At 44.2% G+C, this 26,833-nt stretch overlaps 1 protein-coding gene across 1 annotated transcript; it reads left to right on the top strand.

The window, feature by feature from the left end:
• The first annotated feature begins 7,246 nt into the window (after nucleotides 1–7,246).
• LOC111140853 (thioredoxin domain containing 15) lies at nucleotides 7,247–25,188 on the top strand. The gene is made up of 5 exons (XM_022493073.1): nucleotides 7,247–8,112; nucleotides 16,415–16,902; nucleotides 18,394–18,557; nucleotides 21,878–22,008; nucleotides 23,725–25,188. The coding sequence occupies exons 1-5, from the start codon at nucleotides 8,046–8,048 to the stop codon at nucleotides 23,919–23,921; spliced, it is 1,047 nt and encodes a 348-aa protein (XP_022348781.1). The 5' UTR covers nucleotides 7,247–8,045; the 3' UTR covers nucleotides 23,922–25,188.
• Nucleotides 25,189–26,833: the final 1,645 nt, after the last annotated feature.

Below are 26,833 nucleotides of genomic sequence, written 5' to 3'. Positions count from 1 at the left end.
ATACTGAATTTTTAAAAAAGATTTTGTTTATTTATAAGAGAGATTTAGCATGGGGGTTAGGGTCAGAGGGAGAGGGAGAAGCAGACTACCTGCTGTGTGGGGGTGGGGGGTGGTACATGGGCTGAATCCCAGGATCCTGAGATCATGACCTGAGCCAAAAGCAGACACTAAACCGACTGGAGCCATCCAGGAGCCCCTAGATGCTGGATTTTTCGATCTGCAAAGTTTGTCCATTCATTTGGGCATGTGGGTATCTGTATCAGCAGAACACCAAACAATATCATGAGGTATTCCTTTCAACTTCAGGTTATTTGAAGGTTATCTGGAGTGGGGATGAAGCAGAGAAAAAAGAGGGGCATCCGCTGATGCACAGTTATTTTTACTCGGGAGGCTTGGTTAAAAAGGTATTTCCAAACCTTAATTGATTTTATCATTCTTCTCAAGAGTTGCAGGGGTGCCTGACTAGCTCAGTTGGTAAAGCGTGATACTCTTGATCTCCAGATTGTGAGTTTGAATCCCACACTGGATGTAGGGATTACTTTAAACAAAAAAATAGCCTGTGCTGTTTTTATTTATTTCTTATTTATTTTTATTTATTTGCATGGGCTGCTTTTTTTTTTTTTTTTTAAGATTTTACTTGTTTATTTGACAGAGAGAGATCACAAGTAGGCAGAGAGGCAGGCAGAGAGGGAGAGAGGGAAGCAGGCTCCCTGCTGAGCAGAGAGCCTGATGCGAGACTCAATCCCAGGACCCTGAGATCATGACCTGAGCGGAAGGCAGAGGCTTAACCCACTGAGCCACCCAGGTGCCCTGCTTTTTTTTTAAATTTAAGATTTTATTTATTTTTATTTTAGAGAATGAGAGCATGAGCAGGGGAAGAACAGAAGGAGATAATCTCCAGCAGACTCCACACTTAGCTCAGATCCTGATATGGAGCTCGGTCCCAGGACCCTGAGATCATGACCTGAGCCAAAACCAAGAGTTGGTTGCTCAACCAACTTAGTCACCCAGGCGCCCCTGCATAGGCTGCTTTTAAAACAGAAGATATACGGCCTGTTGGCCTTTCTTTTATAGTCATCATTTTGATGTCAGTTTTAATATTGTGAAGGCAGGATTAGTCAACCAGTTTCTCCAAATACTATGTTGGATACACTATCAAACACAGTAAGGTGAATCACAGTTTAAGGATTTCGTTATTGCTTAAAGATTTGGTATTTTTTCTTTTTTTAAAGGTTTTATTTATTTATTCATGAGCGAGAGAGGCGGAAGCAGAGGCAAAAGGAGAAGCAGGCTCCCTGCTCTCCCTGAAGAGCAGGGAGCCTGCTGTGGGACTCAACCTCAGGGCCCCGGTATCAAGACCTGAGCTGGAAGCAGACCTTCAACCACCTGAGCCATGAAGATTTGGTATTTTCTAAATAGAGCTTCACAAATATGCTGTAAGCCCAAGTACTTCTCAAAATCAGATTCAATGAGTTGAGAAGATAAGGAAGAACATATTAGGTAAGCAGGTAATTGACCATTAGGTCAATTAGGCTTGGATAGGTTTTTTTTAATGTGGTTGTTTTTTTTTTTTTTTAAGATTTTATTTATTGGGGCGCCTGGGTGGCTCAGTAGTTAAGTGTCTGCCTTCGGCTCAGGTCATGATCCTAGGGTCCCGGGATGAAGCCCCACATCAAGCTCCTTGCTCAGCGGGAAGCCTGCTTCTCCCTCTCTCACTCCCCCTTCTTGTGTTCCCTCTCCTGCTGTGTCTCTCTCTCTGATAAATAAATAACATCTTTAAAAAAAAAGATTTTATTTATTTATTTGACAGACAGAGATCACAAGTAGGCAGAGAGGCAGGCAGAGAGAGAGGGAAGCAGGTTCCCTGCTGAGCAGAGAGCCTGATGCGGGGCTCCATCCCAGGAACCTGGGATCACGACCTGAGCCGAAGGCAGAGGCTTTAACCCACTGAGCCACCCAGGCGCCCCTCATTTTTTTTTTTTTTTAAGATTTTATTTATTTATTTATTTGACACAGAGAGAGAGAGATCACAAGTAGGCAGAGCAGCAGGCAGGGAGAAGAGGGAGAAGCAGGCTACCCACTGAGCAGAGTCTGATGTGGGGCTCAATCCCAGGACTCCAGGATCATGATCTGAGTCAATGGCCGATGCCTAACCAACTGAGTCACCCAGGTGCCCCTATGTTATTTTCATATTATTTATAACACAGTATTTTTCTCAGTTATTACTTTTAAAAAAGTTTTTATTAACACAGTGTTATTTATAACATCTTTAAGGGTTAATACTATAGAAATCCAAGTACTATTACTCACCTGTGGTAAGCCAGCCTCCAGGATGGCTCATAATGATCCTTACCTCCTGGTATTTATGTCCTTGTATAGTCTACTCCTACATTATTTGTGGTGACATGTGTAACTAATGGAATATTGTAGAAATAATGGTGTATAACTTCTGAGGCTAGAACATAAAAGACTTTGCAACTTTAGTGCTGCTCTCTTCTGTCACTGGATCTGGCAAAAGCCATCTGTCATGTCATGAGAACATACAAACAGTCCTACAGAGATACCCTCATGGTTAAGAACAGAGACCTTCTGCCATCAGTCAACAACAACTTGCCATCTGGGAAGCATGTCTTTCATTCCCAATCAAGTATTCAAATGACTGTGACACTTGCCTTCCTCTTGGATGTAATATCCTGAGAGATTCTCAGCCAGAACCACCTAAGCCAGTGCTTAAATTGCTAACCCATATAAAAGGTGTGAGATAATAAATGATTATTAGTAGTTTTTAAAAAAGATTTTATTTATTTGATGGAGGGAGACACAGCAAAAGAGGGAACACAAGCAGGGGGAGTGAGAGAGGGAGAAGTAGGCTTCCCACTGAGTAGGGAGCCTGATGCGGGGCTTACTCCCAGGACCCCGGGATCATGACCTGAGCCGAACGCAGACACTTAACGATTCAGCCACTCCTATTCAGCCAGTAATAGGAGCTCCTATTACTGTTTTTTAAAATTTTTATTTATTTGTTTGACAGAGAATGCACAAGCAGGCAGAGTAGTAGGTAGAGGGAAAGGAAGAAGCAGGCTCCCCACTTAGCAAGGAGCCTAATGTGGGACTCGATCCCAGGACCCTAGGATCACGACTGAAGCCAAGGGCAGTTGACCAACCAACTGAGCCACCCAGGCACCCCTGATTATTACTGTTTTAAGAGCCCAGTTTTATGTAATTTGTTATGTAGCAATAGATAACTAATATACTTTTAAAAAATATATTTTAAAGATTTTATTTATTTATTTGACATACAGAGATCACAAGCAGGCAGAGAGGAGGAAGCAGGCTCCCTGCTGAGCAGCGAGCCCGATGTGCGGCTCGATCCCTGGACCCTGGGATCATGACCTGAGCCAAAGGCAAAGGCTTTAACGCACTGAGCCACCCAGGTGCCCCGATAACTAATATACTGATTGTAAATAATTATTAGGTTATATGAAGTATTCTTCTACCTAAGGAATGGCCAACTCATGAAATTTCCCTTTCAAGATAATGTTAAGACTCATCTATGCTCATGCATCACTGTATTGTACACTGGAAACTAATATAACACTGTGTTAACTATACTGGAGTTAAAAAAATATACAATTTAAAAAACGGTAAAAACAGGACTCAACTAGGCTCATAAAGATATTAGCAACTATCATTATGTTCAGTTAACTTGCCCCTGGTCTATATATCACTCAAGCTTGACAAAACACTAACTCTGGGCTAATTCTGGCTACCATTTACTCCTGGGCTGCTAAATGCTAAATGGAGAAAAACACCTGTGCCATTTGCTACTATAAATTCTTGCTTTCCAACCACAGCTTGATCCCCAGTGCTACCAGGACGTTCTTTTGTATCCTTAGTCAGCTCTCATGGCACTCTTCATTTAGGTTATTTTGGTTCCCATTCTCCGCTCTTAAGATACTTAGATACCACCACAGTCTCTCAGCCTACCACCTTCCTGACAGAGAAAATAGCTTATCTGCCTTCACTCTTTCCTCCTATTACAATGGAGGCGTATTCCTCTTACTGTATTCCTTTTACTGTTTCAGGTTTATCCCTCGCCAGATCCCCTTCTCTACTTTCTTCTCAGAATTTTTCCTCTCTCTTAGATCTTCAACCTCTCGCCTCAGGATCCTTCTCATTAGTTGAATACAATGAATTTATTTAAATCTAGTATTTATTTACATGAGCCATTACAGAGGTATTGATTAACAGTGTGCTAGCATTTGAAATGAGTTATTGATTGTATACCAGAGTGTATAAAGTCTTAAATTCAGATTGGTATTCTGTCTTAGCTCTGTCAGAAACTCCCTCTGTGACCCCAAACCATTTTTTTTTTTGTGCTTTAGTTTCCTCTTAAGTCAAATCGGAATGGTATCTTTGGGAGAAAACCATCCGAGTGAAAACATAAATGCCAAGGGCTTAGTACTCAGGTTAGAAATGCAGAGGGCTCCTGTGACGGTTCATACTTGTGAGTACACTAGGGAGCACCTCATATATACCAAACTAAAGCATGATTTCAATTAGGAATGAAATTTAGGATATATATCCTGAATAGATAAAGTTGGGCAAGAGAGCTTGTGGGTTTTTGTTACGGTTTTCTTAACTACTATACATTACCCTGATCTGCCCTGTGAGGATGAAATGTCCTTGGGAAGATACTGAATTACTGAAGGACCTCAGTTTAATCAGTTTGTTATAACTGCACAGAATATTCAGTATTGATTAAATAATAATGAATACAGTGGGTTAACTGAAGTCCATCAAAATATAACATTAAAATCAAAGAAGAGAAAGAAACTTGGCAGAATAAGTATATGAATATATGCCCAACATACTGATTTATTAAATTAATTCACATAGTATCTTCAGATTAAAAGTTACTAAATTACAAAATAAAATGATCCAGTCATCTATTCTAAAAAAAATTACCTAAGCTTAATGACTTATAATAACAATAATTTTTTGATCTCTGTATCTGTGGGTCTGAACATTTCTGGCTGTCGTCTCTCAGGCAGTAGTAGTCCAGTGATAGCCAAAGGTGGAACCGAGTGGGCCTGGGATCAGTGAGTGGTGGTGGGCATTTCTCTTCATAGTGTCTAGGCTTCTCTCAGCAAGCTGGTTTGAACTTCTGCAGAACATGGCAGCTTTAGACAGTCCAACCACCTACTTTGTGGCTCAGAGCTTCAGTGCAAATCTTCCAGCAAAGAAGTGTAAAGCTGTATAGCCTCAGAAGTTATACAGAATGGCTTCATGCACTATTACATCCTCTTGGTTCCTTGTAAATCACAGGCCCACCCAGATTCAAGGGAAGAGGAATTTGATTCTATCTATTGATGGGGCAGGGGCAAAATTACTTTGTAGAACAGCATGTGGGAGGAAGGATATTATTGTGGCAGTCTTTGGAAAATATACTCTGCTGCAGTGATTTAAGGGAATGGAAATACTTTTTTTTTTTGTTTTGTTTTGTTTTTTCATGAGAGAGAGACAGGCACAGACACCATTAAAGAGAAGCTCTCATGACTCATCAGATTCAAAACAAATTAGGCAAATCCATCAAGGGGATAAACTAAACACCTGGCATGCGGGTGTATAGTTATGCATAACAATTCCAATTATTATCAAATTATTATCATTCATACGAATGAACAATCCTGGGCCAAATGGTGGTACACACAGTTCATTTCAGTCAAAGATGAGGATATCAACGTTTTTCCCCTCAGAAACAAAATAAAGTTTCAAGACAAACCTGAAGGCAATTTTCTTGTTGAAAATAAGTCCAGGGGCACCTGGGTGGCTCAGTGGGTTAAAGCCTCTGCCTTCAGCTCAGGTCATGATCCCAGGGTCCTGGGATTGAGCCCCACATCTAGCTCTCAGCTCAGCAGGGCGCCTGCTTCCTCCTCTCTCTCAGCCTGCTTGTGATCTCTGTCTGCCAAATAAATAAATAAATAAAGTCTTAAAAAAAAAAAAAAAAGAAAGATAGAAAATAAGTCCAGGTGCCATCTGGTGGTGAGACAGTCAAATGTGAATTCTGTCTCGTTGACAGCATTTTCCGAGTTGTCATTTGAGAGTGTATACACAGTATTTAAGGAAAGACAACAATTCCACCACCTGCAAGGGTATTGTCCAAACAAACAGCCAAAGCACAAACACAGGGAAGGAAAGGACATAATAAAAAAGAAGTAGTAACAGAGCATCCACTCCAGAGTGTCCAGACAAATCAAATCACTCTCCTTTTTATAAATCCTAACCCCCTTAATCCTCTGTCCTATTGGCTTTTATGCACCTTCAAATTAGGTATGAAGGGTATGAGAGAGAATAAGTTAGAGCAGACAAGGTTTGGGGCGCCTGGCTGGCTCACTTGGTAGAGCATGAAGCTCAATTTCAGGGTGATGAGTTCAAGCTCCATAGACTTTACTTTAAAAAAAAGAAAAAGAAAAAAGGAAAGAAAGAAAAAAAATAAAGTAAGGTTTGTTATTACTGGGTAGGGGGCAAGGGAGGTAGTTCAGCCAAATGATGACTGTAGTGATCGGCCTTAGAAATGTAGGCTGTTTCCTCCATGTTGTTCCTTGTCTCCTGGATCCAAAGGCATCTGAGAATTTACCATAGCAAAAACCTGGCGGTTTATTTAGAATAGAAGAATAATCAGTGAGGTCAGATTGATGATACATCTTCCTGCTTTAACTCTCTTTGATGGACACCAGGGGACTGTGGTTACTGCGCTAGAATTGTAGATCCAAATAATGGGTAATGCTCTGATGTGCTTACTGGGCATTATGCACTGTGCTCATCGCTTTACATCTCATTTAAACTCACATAAATTCATCTCGTTATATAGATGAAGAAACTGAATTTAAGAAAAGTTACATAATTTGCTGACTGATCATATATCCCTATAAATGTTGGAGTTGGGATTCACCATATGGCCAAAAAACCCCTCGATTCCTCTTCACGTTGCTTTAACTACCAGCGATTTGATGTAAAGGCCTTTGAAATCTATTTGTGTTATCAACCTCTTCAAATAAGTTTGACAGCAGCACTCTGCACTGATGTAGCCCCGGCCCACACTGCTCAAAAGTGGCTTTATTGATTTTAGGAGGCCCTTCCCTTAACTGAGTCATTCTTTTCATCTCTGAGCATTGTCTCTTAGGTCCCTCCGCGCCCCCCCCCCCCCCCCCGCCCCCGCCGCGCTCTGGACTGCAGAGGCCTGCTCTGGGACACACCACCCCTCCCCATCCCGGCCTTTCTACACTCTAGGTCCTTTCCGAGCTGCTTTTGCTGGGGGAGGCCTAGCTAGCAGGAGATTGCCCTGCAAATCCACCAACCACCAAACCAAAACTGCCCGCCCTAAGTTCACAGGAGGTAGGGTCAGGGTGACCAGACGCAACAAATATAATTACAGGACATATTTACATTGGAATATCCGTATGTTTCTTGGGAGTTAAAAACAAACAAACAAACAAAAATCTTAAAAAAAAACAAAAAACTATTCGTGGTTTCTGTGAAAGGCAAATTTAACCGGGCACCCTGTATTTCACCTGGCAACCGTAGGTAAGGGAACAGGGGTAAGGCTGGAGATTCGGAGCGCTCGAAGGAGGAGGCTTCCGGGCCTTTTGGGGCCCGGAGTGAAGCGTCACACGGGCGCAGTGTGTGCTGCCAGCAGCGAGACCGGCTCGCGCGCGAAGATAGACGGCCGCTAGCCTGGGCTGGAACCACGTCCAGGGCTTGGGGCTCAGGAACGTTCGATGCGACCCGAGGTGTCCGGCTCTCAGCTTCTGAACAACAGCGAATCCTAAACACCGGAGACCACAGGCCAGAGGCAGGCCGCCCGACTCCAAGATGGCGCCAGCGGGCGCTGCCAGCTGCCAAGATGGCCGCACGGGATTGCGCTCGCGATCGCGGCTCCCCTCCCCCAAGGCGCCCGGGAGGCCGGGAGCGCTACGCGCGTCGTCGTGCGCCGGTTACCCTGCGTCCGGGCCGGTAGTCCCGGCAGCTTCTAGTCCCGCGCCATGCGGCTCCTCGGGTGGTGGCAGGTCCTGCTGTGGGTGCTGGGACCTCCCGCCCGCGGCCTGGAGGGTGAGTGCGAGCCGGGGCCGCGGCCGGGGGCGGCAGGCGGCAGCGAGTGAAATGACAGGGCGCGGGGGAGGTCCGCTAGGACGACGCTCTTTGACCTGCGCGGGGTCTCGCGGCGCGCCCCTCGGCCCTTCGTGGCGCGGGCCGGCGCGCCCAGCCCCGCGTCGTTCCTCTTCCCGACGGTGTGGCCCCGAGTGGTGGTCCGCGGTGGCGGGGAGCCCGTGCAGGCCCCTGCAGCAGGCGTCAGTCACGGGAGTGGCCGTGTACTAGCTCCTACTGAGACATACCTTTTATTATGAATGAGAGAAACCGTAACGAAGAGCCGGCATTTACGGCGCCCCTTCGAGGAGGCCGGACTGTGCCTTCCCGCAGTTAGCCCTCGCACCCGCCTTAGGAGAGAGGCTGTAAGAGGCTCTCCACGTTACAGGTGGAGGCGCGGAGCTCAGGGTCGCATCTGCCCTTCGGGTCGTGGCAGAGCCCGTCTTTCTGCCTACAGAGCCCTTTACTTGGCACCTTGATGGATCCCTTCTTAAAGAAGGCTGCTCTTGCTCAGGTGGCCTGGATGAGAACAATAGAGGAGACTCCCCGGGTAACCCCCTGCTTGCCCTGGCATGCTCTTGGGGCCGCTTCAGGCCAGGAGGCAGCCACCCTGGAGGCAGGGCTCCTAGGGCCTTATCCTCAGTCCCACGGCCCCCCACTGCTCACAATTTGTTAACGTCTAGACCTTTCGGCCTTGCTTGTCACTCCCTACGGGAATAGGCAGACCTTTGCTTTCCGTGCGGCGTCCAGGCAGGAGGCAGGGCCGCCAGGTGGCTGAGCAGGAGGAAGGGGGAAAGTATAGTAACACAATCACTGATGAGAGCACTGGTTCTGCGCCAGGTGCTGTGCTTCGTGCTTTTATGAGCATCATCTTATTTGATCTTCAGATGTTTATGAAGGAGCTGTTGCTCTGGTTCCCGTTTTACAGATGAGTAAACCGAGACTCAGTGTCACTAAGTGTTCTGCCAAGGTCTCCAACAGGCAGAAGTTGAGGAGGCCATGATTCAAGCCCATACCTGCCTGCTTAACCCTCTGTACTACATTTCTTTGTCACTGTGCTTAGCCACCAGCTTCAGAGAGGGGACAGCATGTGCTGGACAGCTTTTGTTTGTTTCCCAGGTCGTTCTCTAGCCTTGTCTGTCCTGCGCTGTGCCCTGAGCAGCTGTCCCATATGACCTAACAACTGACTGTCTTGCCTTCTGGGTTCCCGTGGGTTGGAATGAAGGGAGCATGAGGTCAGGATATTGAGTCTCTCAGCTTCCTCCCTTAGGGGTTATCATGGTTGGCTTTGTGACCTTCCGTAGAAAGTCACAGCTTCTAGAAGGGCGAGCACACGGTTCCAAGGTTCTGTGACTGTTGCTTCTTCTGAAAAATAATTTTTTTTTAAGATTTTACTTATTTATTTGATAGAAGACACTGCGAGAGAGAGAACACAAGGAGTAGGAGAGGAAGAAGCAGTAGGAGAGGGAGAAGCAGGCATCCCCTGAGCAGGGAGCCCAATGCAGGGCTCAATCCCGGGAACCTGGGATCATGACCTGAGCCCAAAGCAAACGCTTAATGACTGAGCCACCCAGGCACCCCTGCTTCTGGTCTCTTTAAGGTCTGTGAATGGTTAACTGGCTCCCTCTGTGCTGTTACTGGCTCTGAAGTGCCTTACCATTGCTCTTGGTTTCTCTGACATCCAGCCCACAGGTTGGTGGCCCCTTTACTAATATCTTCTCACATTGCCCACGTTGAGTGTGCTCTGTTTCCAGGCAGAATCTTGCTGATTTGGGGGACCGACTTGTAGTCAGTGTGATGTGAACACTTCCCCCTCCCCCAGCAGTCTGGGCCACGTGCATGCAGACCTGAGGATAGCACCAGCCATAGGGTGGGCCATTGGTCTTCATGGTGTGGCCTTGAATGGGGTGAGGACAGAGGGACTTTCACCACCTGGGTCCTTTTTAGGGTGGCTGGAAATCCAAGGCTTTGGGGCCTGTAGTGGACACTACTGGCAAATGAGCAGCTGGAGGTAGCAGTGCTGTCCAGGTGTCAAAGCACAGGAACCACCTCTTGGCTTCAGCACCCCCATGCCCGTCTTCCCTAGGCTGTCAGCTGGCAGATTTTTACTGAGCATACATCACATGTATATGATCTGCTGAACTCTTGAGGTACAGTGGTGAGCCACACAGAAAAACAGGCCCGCCCTCCTATCTGCGGGAGGATAGGCATTAAATGACTACAAATAATTAAGTAAATTCCAACAGTGGAAAATGCTTCAGTGAGAGTCCCAGGGTATTATTGGATGCTGTGATGGGAGACCCCTCTGGTCTAAGGGTCAGGGAGGGTGAAGTTCACCTTGAAATTCACCTTGCAAAGGTAAGTTTAAGGTAAGATCTGAAAGATGATTCAGATTAGCCAGCAGGAGAGCCCGTAGAGGGCTTTCCTGGTAGAGAAACAGCCCTCGGGACAACACTGAGGTAGGTGGAAAAGATCGTGAGTGTTCAGGGACCAAGATGTCTGGTGAACTCGTTCAGAGTGTGGACAGAGACCACACCATGAGGGGCCTGGTATTGCTGCCATAGAAGCCATTGTGAAAAACCTGTGGCTGGTAGAGAGCCTTCTGAGCAAAACTGGAAGGGTGTGAAGGATCTGACCTAGGCTAGGGCTCCCTGGCAGCGTGAGCTCCGTGCCCCCACCCTTGTTCTCCAGATATCTTTCTTTCTTTTTTTTTTTTTTTAAAGATTTTTTTTTAAAGATTTTTTTTTTTTTAATTTGACAGATCGAGATCACAAGTAGGCAGAGAGGCAGGCAGAGAAAGAGAGGGAAACAGGCTCCCTGCTGAGCAGAGAGCCCGATGTGGGGCTCGATCCCAGGACCCTGAGATCATGACCCAAGCTGAAGGCAGAGGCTTTAACCCACTTTAACCACCCCCACACTTTTTTTTTTTAAAGATTTTATTTATTTATTTGACAGAGAGAGATCACAAGTAGGCAGAGAGGCAGGCAGAGAGAGGGGGAAGCAGGCTCCCCGCTGAGCAGAGAGCCCAATGTGGAGCTCGATCCCAGGACCCTGGGATCATGACCCGAGTCGAAGGCAGAGGCTTAACCCACTGAGCCACCCAGGTGCCCCACCAGATATCTTTCTTGCTGCCAGTGATGCAGTGATTGTCATTTTTAGTGGCTCACACGCAGTCAGTGTGTTGAGGTTAAGCATTTTCTTTTAAAAGGCACGTGACGCAAGGGTTCAGCAGCTCTCACACGGTATGTCATTTCTGTTTTGGTGTGGAATAATTCAGTTTCCTCTCTTCCCAATACTTAAGTGAAAACACTGGTACCTGAGGGCATAAGAATATTATGGTGCATAATGTGTACTGTCTACTTAACTCTTTCACAGGAGGGAAAAATAACCCTCCTGAACTGAAAATACCAGCTCTGTGTGTGCATCACTCAGACGCCCTTTTTGATTTTTTGCAGGGGATATCTATCCATTTTCGTGAGGGTGATCAGTTAGAGCCAGGTTCTAATTTCTGCCCTGAATTTTTTTTTTTTTTCCTGAGGTGGATCTTGGCATTTTCTATGAACTTATGAGACCTAAGATATTGATTAGGTTCAGAGAGAGCAGATGTCTGTGGAGCTGGGGCATTTGGGAGGAGGGTTGGCCCTTATACCTGGCACCCTTTGTTTTCCAGATGTGTAACCTTTCTGGCTTCTTTTCTTCCTCTGTTTTGTGGCCGCCCCAGCAAACATGTTTTTCTTCTAATTATATAAGCGGTACATGCTCATCAACCAAAGGCTACAGAAAGACTGTCATTGTGAACCCACCGCCACCAAATTGGCAGGGTTTCCTGCAGAGGCACCCAGAGCCTTCTCTGAGTCACAGTTACAGTCATACAAGAGTTTGACTTTCTTCTGTCAAGGACACACCTTGCTGCTGAAGCCATATACTCTGCCCTGTCTAACCTCTACTGTTCCCTTGCCCTCCTCACTTTTCCCATCAATTTGATATATCCTTAAACTTCTCTGTTCTAAAAGCTGAAACAGAAACCTCCTTTGGCCCCTTATCACCTTCCCTGGCTTTCTTGCCCCCTTCCTAGCTGCATTTTCAGAAAAACTGTGTCTTTTTATCAGTGTCCTTACTGTTTCTTGTGCTCACCATTCTTCTCTGTGGATCCATATTTCCATCCAGTATTGTTTTTCTTTGGCCTGAAAGAATACCTTTGAGATTCTTGTTCTGGGTGTTTGTTGGTGATGAATTCTTTTAGCTTCTAATGTTTCTGAAAAGGTATTTATTTTCCCTTCTTTTTTTTTCTTTTTAAAAAAGATTTTATTTATTTATTTGAGAGAGAGACAGAGCATGAGCAGGGTGGAGGGGCAGAGGGAGAGGGAGAAGCAGACTCCTCGCTGAGCAGGGAGCCCCATGTGGAACTGAGCCAAAGGCAGACACTTAACCATCTGAGCCACCCAGGTGCCCCTTCCCTTCATTTTTGAAAGATATTTTTCCTGGGTATAGAATTTTAGGTTTATAGTTTTTTCCTTTCAGTACTTTAAAGTTGCTACTTATCTTTTTTTTTTTCTTTTTTAAAGGTTTTATTTATTTATTTGACAGACAGAGATCACAAATAGGCAGACAGGCAGAGAGAGAGGGGGGAAGCAGGCTCCCTGCTGAGCAGAGAGCCCGATGTGGGGCTCGATCCCAGGACCCAGGATCATGACCCGAGCCAAATGCAGAAGCTTTAACCCGCTGAGCCACCCAGGTGCCCCTAAAGTTGCTACCTATCTTGCTTGCATTGTTTTCATCAAGGAATCTGCTGTCATCTTTATCTTTCTTCCTCTGTACGCAGTTTATCTTTTTTCTCTGGCTGCTTTTCAGATTTTTGTTTTTGTCACTGATTTTGAGCGATTTGCTTATGATAATATCTTGGTGTAGCTCATTGAGCTTGGGATTTGCTGAACTTCTTACTATAGATATATGATTTTCATCAAGTATGTGCAGTTTTTAGTTATTATTAATTCATATACTTTTTCTGTCCACACTAACCTCCCTACTCTGCCTTCTGGGTATTCTCATGATCTGTATGTTAGGCCACTTGAAACTATCCTACAGCTCACTGATTCTCTTAATTTCTTTGGATTCTTGTTTTTATTGTGTGTTTGATTTTGGATAGGTTCTGTTGCTGTGCTTTCAAATTCAAACTCTGTTGCTATCCTTCAGATTCACTAGTCTGTCTTTTCTTCTGCATTGCCTAATCTGCTATTAATTCCACCCAGTGTAGTTTTCATTTCAAACATTGTAGTTTTCGTTGCCAGAGTACAATCTGGGTTTTTTTGAAAAATCATATTATAATTGACACATAACATTATATTAGTATATATAGTTTCAGGTGTACAACATAATGATTTATTATTTGTGTATAATTGCACGATGATCACCACAGTAAGTCTAGTTAACATCTGACACCATGCATAGTTATATTTTTTTCCTTGTGATGAGAACTTTTAAGGTTTACTCTCAGCAACTTTCAAATATGCAAGACAGTATCACTAACTAGAGTCACCATACTGTACTTTACATTGCCATGACTTACTTTGTAGCTGGAAATTTGTACTTTCTGACCATCTTTACCCATTTCATCCCCTCCCCCCACCATCACCTCTGGCAACCACCAGTCTGTTCTCTGGATCTATGAGCTAGTTATTTATTTATTTATAAAAATCCCACATGTAAGTGAGAGCATATGTTATTAGTCTTTCTGAGATTTACCTGACTTAGTGTAATGGTCCATCCATGTTGCAGATAGCAAGGTTTCCTCTTTTTGTGACTGAATAATAATATCGTGTGTATAGATTCTGTGTTTTTTATTCATTCTTCCTTTGGTAGACACTTAGGTTGCTTCTGTGGCTTTTGTAAATAAGGCTGCAGTGAATATGGGGTGCATATATTTTTTTCAAATTAGTGTTTTTGTTCCACCCAGAAGTGGAATTGCTGGATCAGATGGTAATTATAGCTTTAATTTTTTGAGGAACCTCCATACTGTTTTCCACAATAGCTGTACCAATTTACATTCCTTCCAAGAGTGTACAAGGGTTTCCTTTTCTCTCCACGTCCTCACTAGCACTTGTTATTTCTTGTCTTTTTGATAATAGCTAATCTGAGGGGTAGGAGGTGAGATCTCTGTGGTTTCGATTTGTGTTTTGATGTGGGTCTTTTATATCTTATGTCTCTAGATCTGTTTAGCTTTCTGAACATATGTAATGGAATTATAATTATTGTTTTAATATCCTTATCTCCTAATTCTGACATCTGCAAGCTGTCGGTCAGTTTTAATTGATTAATTACCTTTTTCATTATTGTTCACATTTTCCTGCTTTTTTTTTGCATGCCTGGTAAATTTTGATTGGATGCCAGACATTAATTTCACCTTGTTGAATGCTGGATATTTTAGTATTCCTCTAAATATTCACGAGTTTTGTTCTAGGGTACAGTTGAGTTAGCTGAGTATGGTATGTTCCTTGCTTTTAAGGTTTGTGAGGCAAGAGCAGAGCTGTATTTACTGTAGGATCAATTTTGCCCCACTACTTTTGTGTACGCTCCCCAGTGCTCAGGGAACTGTGAGTTTTTCCAGTCTAGGTGGTGGGAACAGGTATGCTTCCCAGCTCTGTGTGAGGGTTGGGTACTGTTGCCTCTGATCCTTTTGGGTGGTTCTTTGCCTAGCTTTGGGAGTTTACCCACATGTAAATGCTGACCGCTGTATTAGATTGGGGTCACTCTGCAGGTCTCTGGAGCTTGCCCATCTCTACTATTATGTCTCACGAACTCTAGCTTTCTTGGTCTCTGTGAACCCTCCGTACCATCTCCTCAACTTGAGGAGTGCTGGACTCTGCTCGCTTCCTTCGCCGCTCCCTGAGCCATGGCAGGCATTCCCTCTGGTGGTAAACTGGAACACTTGCAGGGCTCTCCTCTTCCTGTTTCTCAGGGATCCCTATCCTTCATTGCCTGCTAACTAGTCTCCTGAAACCGGTTCACATTTTTGGCCTTTTTTTGGGTTGTTTCACTAGGGAGGGTGAATCTGGTCCTTCTTACTCCGGCTTAGCCAGAGCAGAATTCTCAGACAAGGTTTTTGAATTGCTGAATGAATCTGCAAATCTCTATGGGGATATTCTCTGAGACCTGTACAAGTGTGCATGCCTTAGGAAGCTTCCCCAACTTTAAAGCCAGTTGGTTATTTACACTTTGATGACATGCTGTTGGCTTGGCAGAGCCCATTGCATGGCTGGTGGTTTCCCAGCCACATGGTGAGCTTGTCTGAGTACAGCTGGGCTCATTGGTTCCCCCCGGTCAATGCTTGGCACTGAGTCTGGCAGCTGTTGTTGAGTTAATGGGAGTTGGAGGGCAGGAGTCCCTGTTGCAGAGGTGAGCGGAGATTGCTCGGTGGTTGAATGAGACTTCCCCAGACTCTTCCCTTACCTGAGCATTTCGCCAAGTTCTGTCTTGTGGCTCCACAGTGGGAAGAAGGTCCTCCTTCGCCCTGCTGTGGCCCTGGCCCTGAGGGCTGCACCTCCTGGCACTCCCAAGGGCAGCAGACAGGAGAGTCGGCTCTGTCTGGCTAGAGAGGCACGGCAGGCAGGAGCTGCTGTATGGCTGGAGCATTGTTCCCAGGCCGCGAGGCATCATCTCAGCCCCCGAGGTATCGTAGGGGAGGGTAAGGCCCAATCTGGCACGGCAGCCAGAAGACTTCATTCAGAGACCTGGCTCTGCTGCTTATTAGCTTGTGTACTGTTGGGCGTTACACCGCCTCTCTCTGCTTCAGCTGGGTCCTCCGCTAAGTGGGGATGGTAATCCTTGTCCTGCCAGGCTAAGAGCTGTTAGAATGTATGCAAGGATGCATCGCTAGAGTAGAATCTTCTATAAAGGCAGCATTTTTTTGTTGGATATTCTCATCAAACAAATGAACTCGCTAAGGTGTTTGTGTTATATTTTCCTCATTGGATTTCCTCATTGGATATCTGCACTGGAATGTTTTTGCTTATAATCTGCATGGCAAGCTGCAGGTATCACATGAAGGTCTGTATTTGTCCACTTTGTATTTGACATTCATTAATCTGGTACCTCCTGGTGACCTTCTTCGTTATCTGGAGAAGGGTGGATGGCCCTCTGAGAGTTTCATGGGAAGGTTACCTCTTTTCTCTGTTGGGGAGAATCTATTTGAGGAGAACTGTAATTCTGGGGGGGGGGGTTCATGGACTTTGAAGGGACTTATGAGTGGGCCCACGCCGGCATGTTTCAGTTGCAGAGGACAGCAGTCACTTGCAGTCGGAGGAGCAGCGTGCTCCCTCCCTGCAGGCAGGAGCTGTGTTGGCCAGTGAGGAGGAGCCCCCGCATGGCCCCGCAGGCCAGGACATGTCCGCAGGAGAGGCTGGCTCAGTGCTGGGGCTGGATGCTGACGGCGACCACGTGGTGATGCTATCCGTAATCCCTGGGGAGACCGAGGACAAGCTGAGTCCCGAGCCCAGTGGCGGCACCTGTGGGGCCCGAGGGGAGGAGGACTCGAGGTGCAGTCTCCGGGAGCACATCTTCTCTCTGGATGGCGTGGGACCCGGCTTCCAGGACAGGGAGGAGGAGTATTACGCAGAGCCTGAAGTGGCCGAATCCGACCCGGCCCCACCCGAGGACTCCAATAACACGGAAAGTCTGAAATCCCCCAAGGTGAACTGCGAGGAGAGAAATGTGACGGGATTAGAAAACTTCACTCTGAAAATTTTAAATATGTCACAGGTAAGAAAGAATGGTTTAGTGCTTTTCTCTTTTTCTGCTATTGATTTTATAGACTTTCAGCTGCTGGGTCAGAATTTTCATCATTTTATAGGTGGGACGGCATCTAATGGGTGCATCACTGAAAATTCATTTGGCTCTCTATGATGTTCGTAGGGAGAGGAGGTGATAGAACTAGTGTCAGTTATGTTTTTTAGACGGGTTGACCCTTGGGGTCCTCTCTCCACCAGGCCTCATGATGGAAATCCCAGTGGACAGAGGCACCAACAGTGGCTCAGTTGGTTAAGTGTGACTCTTGGTTTAGGTTGAGGTTGTGATCTCGGGATCATGAGATGAAGCTCCACATTGGGCTCTGTGCTCAGCACAGTGTCTGCTTGAGATTCTTTTCCTCTGTTCCTCCCCCACTCTCATGCCCTCTTTCTTACTCTCTTGCAAATAAATAAATAAATCTTTAAAAAAAAAATCCCAGTGAACAGATAGGCGCTTGGGATCAGAATTCCTAGCATTTTTCTTCTTCCAAATGATGTATTTATTACAGAGGCAAGTTAAAAAAAAAATCTGAATTACTAAGATTGTGATTTAGCGTTGTTTAGAGTGGTGATACCCCTGGGGAGCATTTTATGTTAATGAAAAATTTCTTTCCTTCAAAGAGCTTGACTCCAGTGTTTTCTCTGGAGTGAGAGCTGAGATAGTTGTCCCCAACCCAGCCATGCTTTACCAGTCCATTGGATAAAGGATAATTCTGAAGAGAATACTGGGATAATGACTATTTCTGTGGGATTGTTAAGCTAGGTAGCAGGATGAGTTCAGGCTACTTATGTAATATGAGAAGAAATCCTAGCTCTGCACACTGTGACTGCTTATTTTAAATGAGGGTATGTGGTACGCTGAGTGTCCTTCCACGTGCAGTAGTCAGCGCTGGCCTCACACAATCCCCTCAGCGCCCGGTTAACCCCGTGCCTTAGCTCTGCAGGACTGTTTCTAGGGTGTCACACACTTGACCAGGAGAGAGCCGTTTCAGCAGTGTGAGTAGGGTGGTGGCAGGGAGGGTGCACCCTTAAATTGAACTAGCCTTCGGCTGAATACACTGATTCAGCTGCTTGTGGATTGGGATCTGCTGAATTGATGATTGGGGCCTGAGATCTCAGTGCTTTATTAATGCCGTTAGAGTGTGTGAGAGGCCTGTGCCTTATCGGTACTTAGTATTTGAATTGATGGATTATGAAAAATAATATAATTGCTCTATAGTACTATCAAGGAAGTTTATAGGAAAGTTTATGATTTGTTATTTGATAATACTTTTCTGCTGATTCATGTATTCCTATGGTTCAAAACCCACAAGTCTATTAAGGGGATACCTATAGACTCTCTCCAGTCCGTGTTCCTGCCTCCTCTCCTTGGAGGCAGCAGTGTTTCCAGTTTCTTGGGCATTCTTCCAGAGGAATGTACGTGAACACTTTCTGCTGACTTTCTCACTTGTTTCTTTTACTACAGGACCTTATGGATTTTCTAAACCCAAATGGTAGTGACTGCACGCTAGTCCTGTTTTACACCCCGTGGTGCCGATTTTCTGCCAGTTTGGCCCCTCATTTTAATTCTCTGCCCCGGGCATTTCCAGCTCTTCATTTTTTGGCACTGGATGCATCTCAGCACAGCAGGTATGTTCCCTGAGTAGAGCTTATGTGTCACCCTCCTGGCTGATGCTTGCAGTTATGTGGAGGTTGTCATCAGTTAAGTTTGAAGCCGAGGAGGTAGGTGTGAGCATGGAAGCTGGACTGGTGAGAGGGATAGACAAGGGTGAGTGGTGAGGGTGGTCATGTTCCTCAGGAAGCTGAGGCCTCACTTTCTGGAGGCCCCTGAAGAGGAGAGACTGTTCTCTGCACAGTGGAATTTATCTGTCAATCATCTATCTACCCATCTAACCTATTTTTATGTTAATCATATCTATTGTTTACTGAGGGCTTACCAGGTTCTAGATATTGGGGAAAGCACTTTTCATTTTGTATGTCATTTTGTCCTCAAAACAGGGGGAGTGGTTACATACTATAACTTCCCCCCATTTTGCACAGAAGTAAGTCACTTGGTTGTATTATATAAATGAATGAGTTGTTATGACTGAGTTAATAATTTTTTAAAAATTTAAGTTCAATTTAGTTAACATATAGTGTATTATTAGTTTCAGGGGTAGAGTTTAGTGATTCATCAGTTGCATGTAATGCCCAGTGCTCATTCCATGACGTGCCCTCCTTCGTACCCACCACCCAGTTACCCGGTCTCCTCACCCACCTTCCCTCCAGCAACCCTCAGATTCCCAGAGTTACGAGTTTCTTTTTTTTATGAGGTTTGCCTCCCTCTCTGTTTTTATCTTATTTTGTTTTTCCTTCCCTTCCCCTATGTTCATCTGTTTTGTTTCTTAAATTCCACGTATGACTGAAATCATGTGGTATCTGTCTTTCTCTGGCTGACTTGGCGTAATACTCTCTGGTTCTATCCATGTCACTGCACATGGTGAGATTTCATTCTTATTGATGGCTGGGTAATATTCTGTTGTGTGTGTGTGTGTGTGTGTGTGTATCTTTATCCATTCATCTGTTGATGCACATCTGGGCTCTTTCCATATTATGGCTATTGTGGACATTGCTGCTATAAACACTGGGGTGCAGGTGCCCCTTCGAATTACTATGTTTGTATCCTTTGGATAAATAACTTAGTAGTGCAATTGCTGGATCCTAGGGTAGTTCTATTTTTAACCTTCTGAGGAAGCTCCACGCTGTTTTCCATAGGGTCTGCACCAGTTTGCAGGGTGGAATTTAAAGGTGGCTCCACCTGATGGCAGTGGAGGGGCCAGAGGACTCTTCAGGGTGTTGGCCAGCCTAAATTAGCAAAATTGGTATCACAAGTGGGACCCTCCTGAGACTCACCCATGGTTTAGGTTTCTACCCCTGGCAGCCCCGACTCAGCACCCTGTTGTATGTCTGCTCAGGATTTCTTTCTTTCCCTCCCCCTTTCTTCTCTCCTTTTGTTTACACTTATTCTTGCATGTATGTTCCTTAGTGCACAGTGAATCAATTCATGAATTAATTTAGGCCCTTAAAATGACATTTACTTTTGTTTTATATTATTCAGTGGGCTCTTGTCTTTTTTAGATGTTGAGTGAGCTGCGTTATAAAGACCTATGTTCACATGTTCTGTATTTCCCCCCAGTGCTGTGACTGTGCCTGGGTTATAAAGCGTGACCCTCCTCCTCTACATCACATACCTTTTAGCAGGGTGCAGGAGGTTGTGTGGGAATCAGTTTGGGAAGTCTGGAAGATGGTCAAGTTGGTAAAAATGAAGTTGGTTAAACTTTTTTGAGTAAAAAAAAATTTTTTTAAAGATTTATTTATTTCTTGATTTGAGAGAGGGGGAGGGAGGGAGGGACTGAGTGAACAGGGAGAGGGGGAGAGAGAGGGACAGAAGCAGACACCCTACAGAGCCTGACGTGGGGCTTGATCCTGTGAACCTAAGATCACAACCTGAGCTGACACCAAGAATTGAATGCTTAGCCCACTGAGCCACCCAGGTGTCCCTCGAGTAAAAATTTTGAGTAAAACTTTGCACTCTATTGATCTTCAGTGTGGATAATATAACTGCTAATATTTACCTAAATTATTATTATTATTATTATTATTTTTTGACAGAGAGAGATCACAAGTAGGCAGAGAGGCAGGCAGAGAGAGAGAGGAGGAAGCAGGCTCCCTGCCGAGCAGAGATCCCGATGTGGGACTCGATCCCAGGACCCCGAGCTCATGACCCGAGCCGAAGGCAGAGGCTCAACCCACTGAGCCACCCAGGTGCCCTTACCTAAACTTTTTTAGGGAGAAAGAATCACAGCAAGTTAGTAATTCTCACAAGGGCTTCAGAGAAGTATCTATGTGGCCTGGCCCAAGGGAGCAGACTGATGGTAAGGACGGTCTAGGTTAGTGTCAGACTTTGGGCATTCCCCTGCCCCAAGCCTGCCAGGCTGGGTCCCAGCACCAGCTTAGTACTCTGGGTTTGGGGTTCCATTCCCTGCGGGCTTTTATCATCTGCTTCATTTGGTCATCTCCATGAGTCCTTCTCAGTGCCTCTTATGGTGCCTTAATCATGGAGAGTAGAGGATACTTGTCCTTGTTATTTGGCCTATGACATATGTTTGCCTCCTGTGTTAAATATTTAAGTGACAGCATGTTTACAAAAGAAAAAATCCTATCCAATACTATCATTTTACTAACAGGAGAAACTGAGGTTTAGAGAGGTTAGATAGTCTGCCTGAAGCTCACACAGCTGGGTAGGTGACAGATCTGAGACTTGAACCCATGTGTTTTGACTCCAGAGCTTATACCATGACTTTGTATTATGTAAAGGTGAACCAGTCCCACTCAGATCCTGTTACATCCTGCCCCAGTTGTGAACTTCCTGGTGTGTCTGCTAGACTGCAGATTCCCATTCCTCTTGTATGAGGGATGGAGATGGGCATCCTGGAGAGTTTGAAATTTCTTCTGTCAAGTTAATTGACACAGTTTGTTTTGTCCATGAGTTAGAATTTTCTGGTCTGATCTCTTTTGGCAGTTTGCAACTTAAATAGCAGAATAACTAGGGGATGCCTGGCTGGCTCAGTTGGTAGAGCATGCGACCCTTGATCTTGTGGTGGTGAGTTCCAGCCCCACATTGGGGGTAGAGTTTACTTAATTAAAAAAAAAAAAAAAAGTGGAATAACTGTGTCAAGGGTAGTTCCTTGTTGTAACAGAAAGTAGCTCAGCAGAACAGGAATGCCCCCAACCTCAACCCATAAGGGAAAAGGTCAGAAATAGCTATAAGCATATAGTTTGACTATCAGACCTTTGTAGGTCACAGGAAAATGATGCTTTCTCATTTATTGCCATCCATTCTGATATGGTAACTGTGTGAGGAAACCCGCTGGTAGTTAGGTTGTCTCACTGACTGCTTTCTGTTATAGCCTTTCTACCAGGTTTGGCACCGTAGCTGTTCCTAACATTTTATTATTTCAAGGAGCTAAGCCAATGGCTAGATTTAATCATACAGACCGAACATTGGAAACACTGAAAGTCTTCCTTTTTAACCAGACAGGTATGTACAGATTATATGCTGTAGAAGGGACTTTATTGCTGGAGGTATATGTCTTCTGTGGGTTCCTGTCTGCTCTTCTTAAGTGAAGGAATCAAGACTGGATTTCAGGTGTAAACCTTCTTTTCATGAGAACTACCATGGTTCTGTTAAAAGTCTCTCAACCAGCAGCAAGCTTAATACGAATAGGTATTTTTAGTGATTATTGATACCTTTAAAAAACCAGCTTTATTATTCTATAATTCACATACCATACACCTGTAGTTAACTTTTTACATACATTTTTCACTAAAGTGTAATATTTACACAAATATGTGCATTATATTGGTGTGCTGGGTGATGAATTTTCACAAAATGAACGCCTTGGGTAACCAGACTCTGACCCAGAGAGAACATTACCAGTCCATCCCCTCAGCGCTACTGCTCCTTCCCATCAGGGTGACCACCATCTTGACTTCTAACACCATGAACTAGTGTTATCTGTTTTTGAACTTTATATCTATATATATATAATTTTAAAAGATTTTATTTATTTATTTGACAGACAGAGATCACAAGTAGGCAGAAAGAGAGGAATGGAAGCAGGCTCCCTGCTGGGCAGAGAGCCCATTTGGGGCTTGATCCCAGGACACTGGGATCATGACCTGAGCCGAAGGCAGAGGCTTTAACCCACTGAGCCACCCAGGCGCCCCTGTTTTTGAACTTTATATTAATGGAGACACATATAATGGATTCCCTTGTGTCTGGCTCATTTCAGTCACCATTATGTTTGTGGGATTCACCTATGTTGATGCATATGGTTATATTTTCTTCCTTTTTGTTGCTGTGCGGTATTCCGTTTATTCATCCATATGCAGATGCTATTTTAATTCCTTAATATTTGCCAAAACATGTGGCCTTATTTTTTATTCTGTAAAAGTCTGAACACGGACTATTGAAGAAATTTTCTTTGCAAAACTTTGCTCCATAAAAGCTTTAATGCCTTAATTATGAGCACCCTACTTCTTCCTGAAGTATATTCACTGGAAATCAAAATGAGTTATAACATACCTTCCATATGTATTAAGTTGCATCTCATTACTTATATCTCACAGTAAAGAACATAAAACTGAGTTACCTCATAGGAGTGAAAGGGTTGTTAACAGTTAATTAGCTATTCAAGTATTATAGTACCAGACCCATGACTGTCAATCAGGTTGAAATGGAGAGAGGGAGCCATTTTGCTCAACATTCTAAGAAAACCTAGAACATAAAAGAAATTGAGGAGTCACAGCATCTTTGTTAATCTCTGCTATCAGTGGTGGTTAGTCCTAACAATTTTTTCAGTGACTTATTTAAAAGCATTTTGAATTTAGCATTCCTTCACCTGTGAAAACATTCTGTAGACTCCTGAAAGTAGCTTTACCAGTTGCTTATTGAATTTTGATCTCAAAGAGAACAAAAGACAACTCTCACCATGCCCGAAGACCCTTCTGAGGAGTTCACAGAAATTCTAGTGTTTAGGTTTGAACAGCTGAATGGGTTCCTGTTCCTTTGATGTGGTGGGAGAAAGGCAAGTTACAAATTACACTAACAGGCAAGTGAGACCCATCCCAGATATACTCGTGTGGTGTTTATTTTAAGACTGCATATCTTTTTGCATACCATGCAGAATACTTCAGAAAGATCTTTAGCGGGTATGTTTTCTCTCTGATTTGAAACAGCTGATTTCTCTTTCAGGTATAGAAGCCAAGAAAAATGTGGTGGTAACTCAAGCTGACCAAATAGGCCCTCTTCCCAGCACTTTGATAAAAAGTGTGGACTGGCTGCTTGTATTTTCCTTATTCTTTTTGATTAGTTTTATTATGTACGCTACCATTCGAACGGAGAGCATTCGGTGGCTAATTCCAGGACAGGAACAGGAACATGCTGAATAGCAACGGACTGAAAGGAGACGTCAGGACAAGAAATTTCAGAAATTAATGCTGCACTTCCTTACATATTCTCCAGTGAAGTACAGACTTACAGCTTTAGTCAGATTAAAAGAATCATGCATTTGTTGAACTGTTGAATGTGTTAAAAAATTATAAATTGGTGTTTTAATTAGTACCACAAAAAACAAATGCAAATTCAACAGAAGTCACCATTCTTGTTTTTACTATTCCAATATTTTAAGAGGGTAATCCAGTTTCAAATGGGAGCTGTGTTCAGGTGGAACAGTGCGTAGAATGATAATTGGCTTCATAGGAGGAAATAGGACTTTTCACAGTATAGTTCTAGAAAAGTCTTGATTCCTAAAAAGTCTTTATGTCGAAGAAGGTTGGTTTCTGTTCATTTGCAGTTTTTCTCTCAGAGCCTGTAAGCAGGAAAATGTTCTGTTGTGGAAGAAGAACTACAATTGATAAGTGTGACCTTGTAAGTAACTGGGAAAATAAGAGTCAAGTACTTTGGTGTTTATGATCTCTAATTTCACCGGAAGAATTTGAAGTGGTTTAAATCATTTCTGGATAGGGCAGATGTTAGAAGAAAGTAAATATCATCAAACTAAAGCTTATTTAGTAACAGTTCTAGGCTAAAGCGTAACTCAAATTTTAGTCATTACCTAACCAGCATGCACTGATTCAACCTTAAGACGTTCTTGGCACTGTGCTAGTTTGTCAGAGCCAAAAGAAATATGTAACACTGTTCTTGCCTGCAAGTTGATTCTAGTCTAGCTTAGGACACAGGTAGAAAAGAGACAATGTGTAATTTATACCAACTTTTTTGGTGAAAAGCTGTTTCTAAAAGATCCCTTAAATGCAGTTATAAGACATCTGACCACATAATGACAAGTAACCTTTGTAGTGACTATTTCCAGTGTTTCAGATAGAGTAGTTCATTTTATCATGCACCCAAAATTCTATGGAAATAGATTAGTTGAGTCACCTTGTCTGAATGTTATGTTGGGCAGGAGTTTACAATTTTAAGTTGTGGACAGCTATGGCTGGGGTGGTCACTGGTGGTTCAGAAAGGTACTAGTATTTTTTTCACTTTACAAATGAGCAGACTGAGGCATGGAGAGAGGCTGAGTAACTTGCCCAGGTTACATACACAGTAAGCTGATGAAGCTGGGATTTGAACCTTTACATGTATCTGTGTGTGTACTTGTAAGAAAAACTTACAGTGATTCCATCTTTTATAACAATAACGAACACTTGAGTCTAACTGTGTGTGTTCCTACTATTTTAAGTTCTTTACCTACCATTTTATTTATTGGTACAGTAGCTCTGAGATTGACACTAATATTAAATATCCTTGTTTTATAGAAGGGTAATAAATGAGGCCCCAAATAACCTGCTCTGGGTCATGCAGCTTCCAGTAGGGGGACCCACGTTCCAAACTAAGCATGGTGACTGGAGGGGCCTCTGTGCCATGGGCTGAGAGACAATCATAATCCATTACCCTCTTGTCTTTCTCCTTTATTTCCCATAGTTAGAGTCATAACATAATTGTCATTTAGCACCTTGTTTGTTTTGTTTGGCTTAACAAATGATAAATATTTCACTGTTGCCAAGAGATTTCCTAACCATGACTACATAATAGATCTTTGAGAAGGTTCAGCATTACTTAACTTTTTTTTTTTTGAAGTTATGATTGTATATAGTCTTATTTGCTGGGGGGGGCACACTCCCAGATGAGAAGCTGTCTTATTAAAGATACAGGCATATTCATGCCTTTGATATGTAATGGGGCCCTATGCTGGTGTGGAGGATGAGGACAGGCTCTTAGTACGGCCAACAGATCCATGGCTTTGCTTCTAACACTAAGCTGAGACAAGCTACCTGGGTTTCCCTTGGAGGGAAGGTGGAGCAGGGCCATTCCCTAGAGGGGAGGTTCAAGTGTAGAGAGGATCATTGGAAAGCCCTGGTGCTGAGGGAACGGGAAGTAGGAGGCAGGACGAAAGGTCCAAGATCAGGTAAACCATCCCAAGCCAAGCATGGTGTCTGTGCACTGGTACCAGTGCCAGGGATGGGGAGGGCGGGAATTCAGCTGTATGGAAGACAGAAAGATCATGAGAATGCCAGTCATTGGGGACATAAATCCAGACACTTTTGCTCACTCCTGGTTAGTATCAGTTGCCAAGGAAGACACAACACAGTCCCATACTGGATGGAACAGCATTTGTACTCAACAAAAGAGAGAGAGCGAGATCAGCTCTAGGAGTGTGCGGTGGTCCCCAAGGCAAGTGGATCCTCCCCAGCAGTGAAAGGCCAGAGTGCCCTTCTAGTGTCTTAGCACAAGCTCCTCCCAACCCAGTGGAGTCTGTAATACTGAAAGGGGCGGGGGGGGGGGGGCGGCATGCCCCAGGGCTCTGACTTGCGTGCTCAAGCAGAATACAGGAGTACATATTGAGTGAGCCTGGATCAGGGAAGGATATTCCCACACAAGGTGTTAAGCCTGGAACAGGCTGTATGGGCTCTTTGTAACAATCAGTAAGGGAGTGTTCTAGGCCTAAGGCCTATTCTTACATGGGTGAGCAAGGCTTAAAAGACTGTGAGCAGGAGACTGCCTTTCCCAAGAGTGTCCACTATAGAGGACTTGCTCAATAAATCTTTGGTAAGGAACTTAAATCCTACTAACTGGAGACCTACATGTGAAGGCTGAGTATCCACAGCCCCTACTGGTGAACATCACTTGCCCTAGGCCCTACCTGCATGCTACTGCTGCTGCTGCTGCTTTTCATAACTAGAGCTAAGACACCAGTTTCCTAAAGTGGATTTAGGGAAGGAAAATGAGGAGTCTTGTTACCTCACACCTACCAGTTAATTTTGCAGTTCTAACTTTAATAAGCAAGTCTGCAGGGTATTCA

Source organism: Enhydra lutris, unplaced genomic scaffold, assembly GCF_002288905.1.
Source record: "Enhydra lutris kenyoni isolate GAN:26980312 unplaced genomic scaffold, ASM228890v2 scaffoldscaffold5, whole genome shotgun sequence".
Lineage (NCBI taxonomy): Eukaryota > Metazoa > Chordata > Mammalia > Carnivora > Mustelidae > Enhydra > Enhydra lutris.
Note: the sequence above shows the minus strand (reverse complement) of the source record. Positions and strands in the feature narration are given on the sequence as shown.

Bases quoted from the DNA above. Each gene is read 5' to 3' on its own strand.
- LOC111140853 (XM_022493073.1), top strand. From the start codon at position 8,046: ATGCGGCTCCTCGGGTGGTGGCAGGTCCTGCTGTGGGTGCTGGGACCT. The intron at 8,113-16,414 runs GTGAGTGCGAGC...GGCATGTTTCAG, and splicing joins TCCCGCCCGCGGCCTGGAGG to TTGCAGAGGACAGCAGTCAC. The intron at 22,009-23,724 runs GTATGTACAGAT...TTTCTCTTTCAG, and splicing joins CTTCCTTTTTAACCAGACAG to GTATAGAAGCCAAGAAAAAT.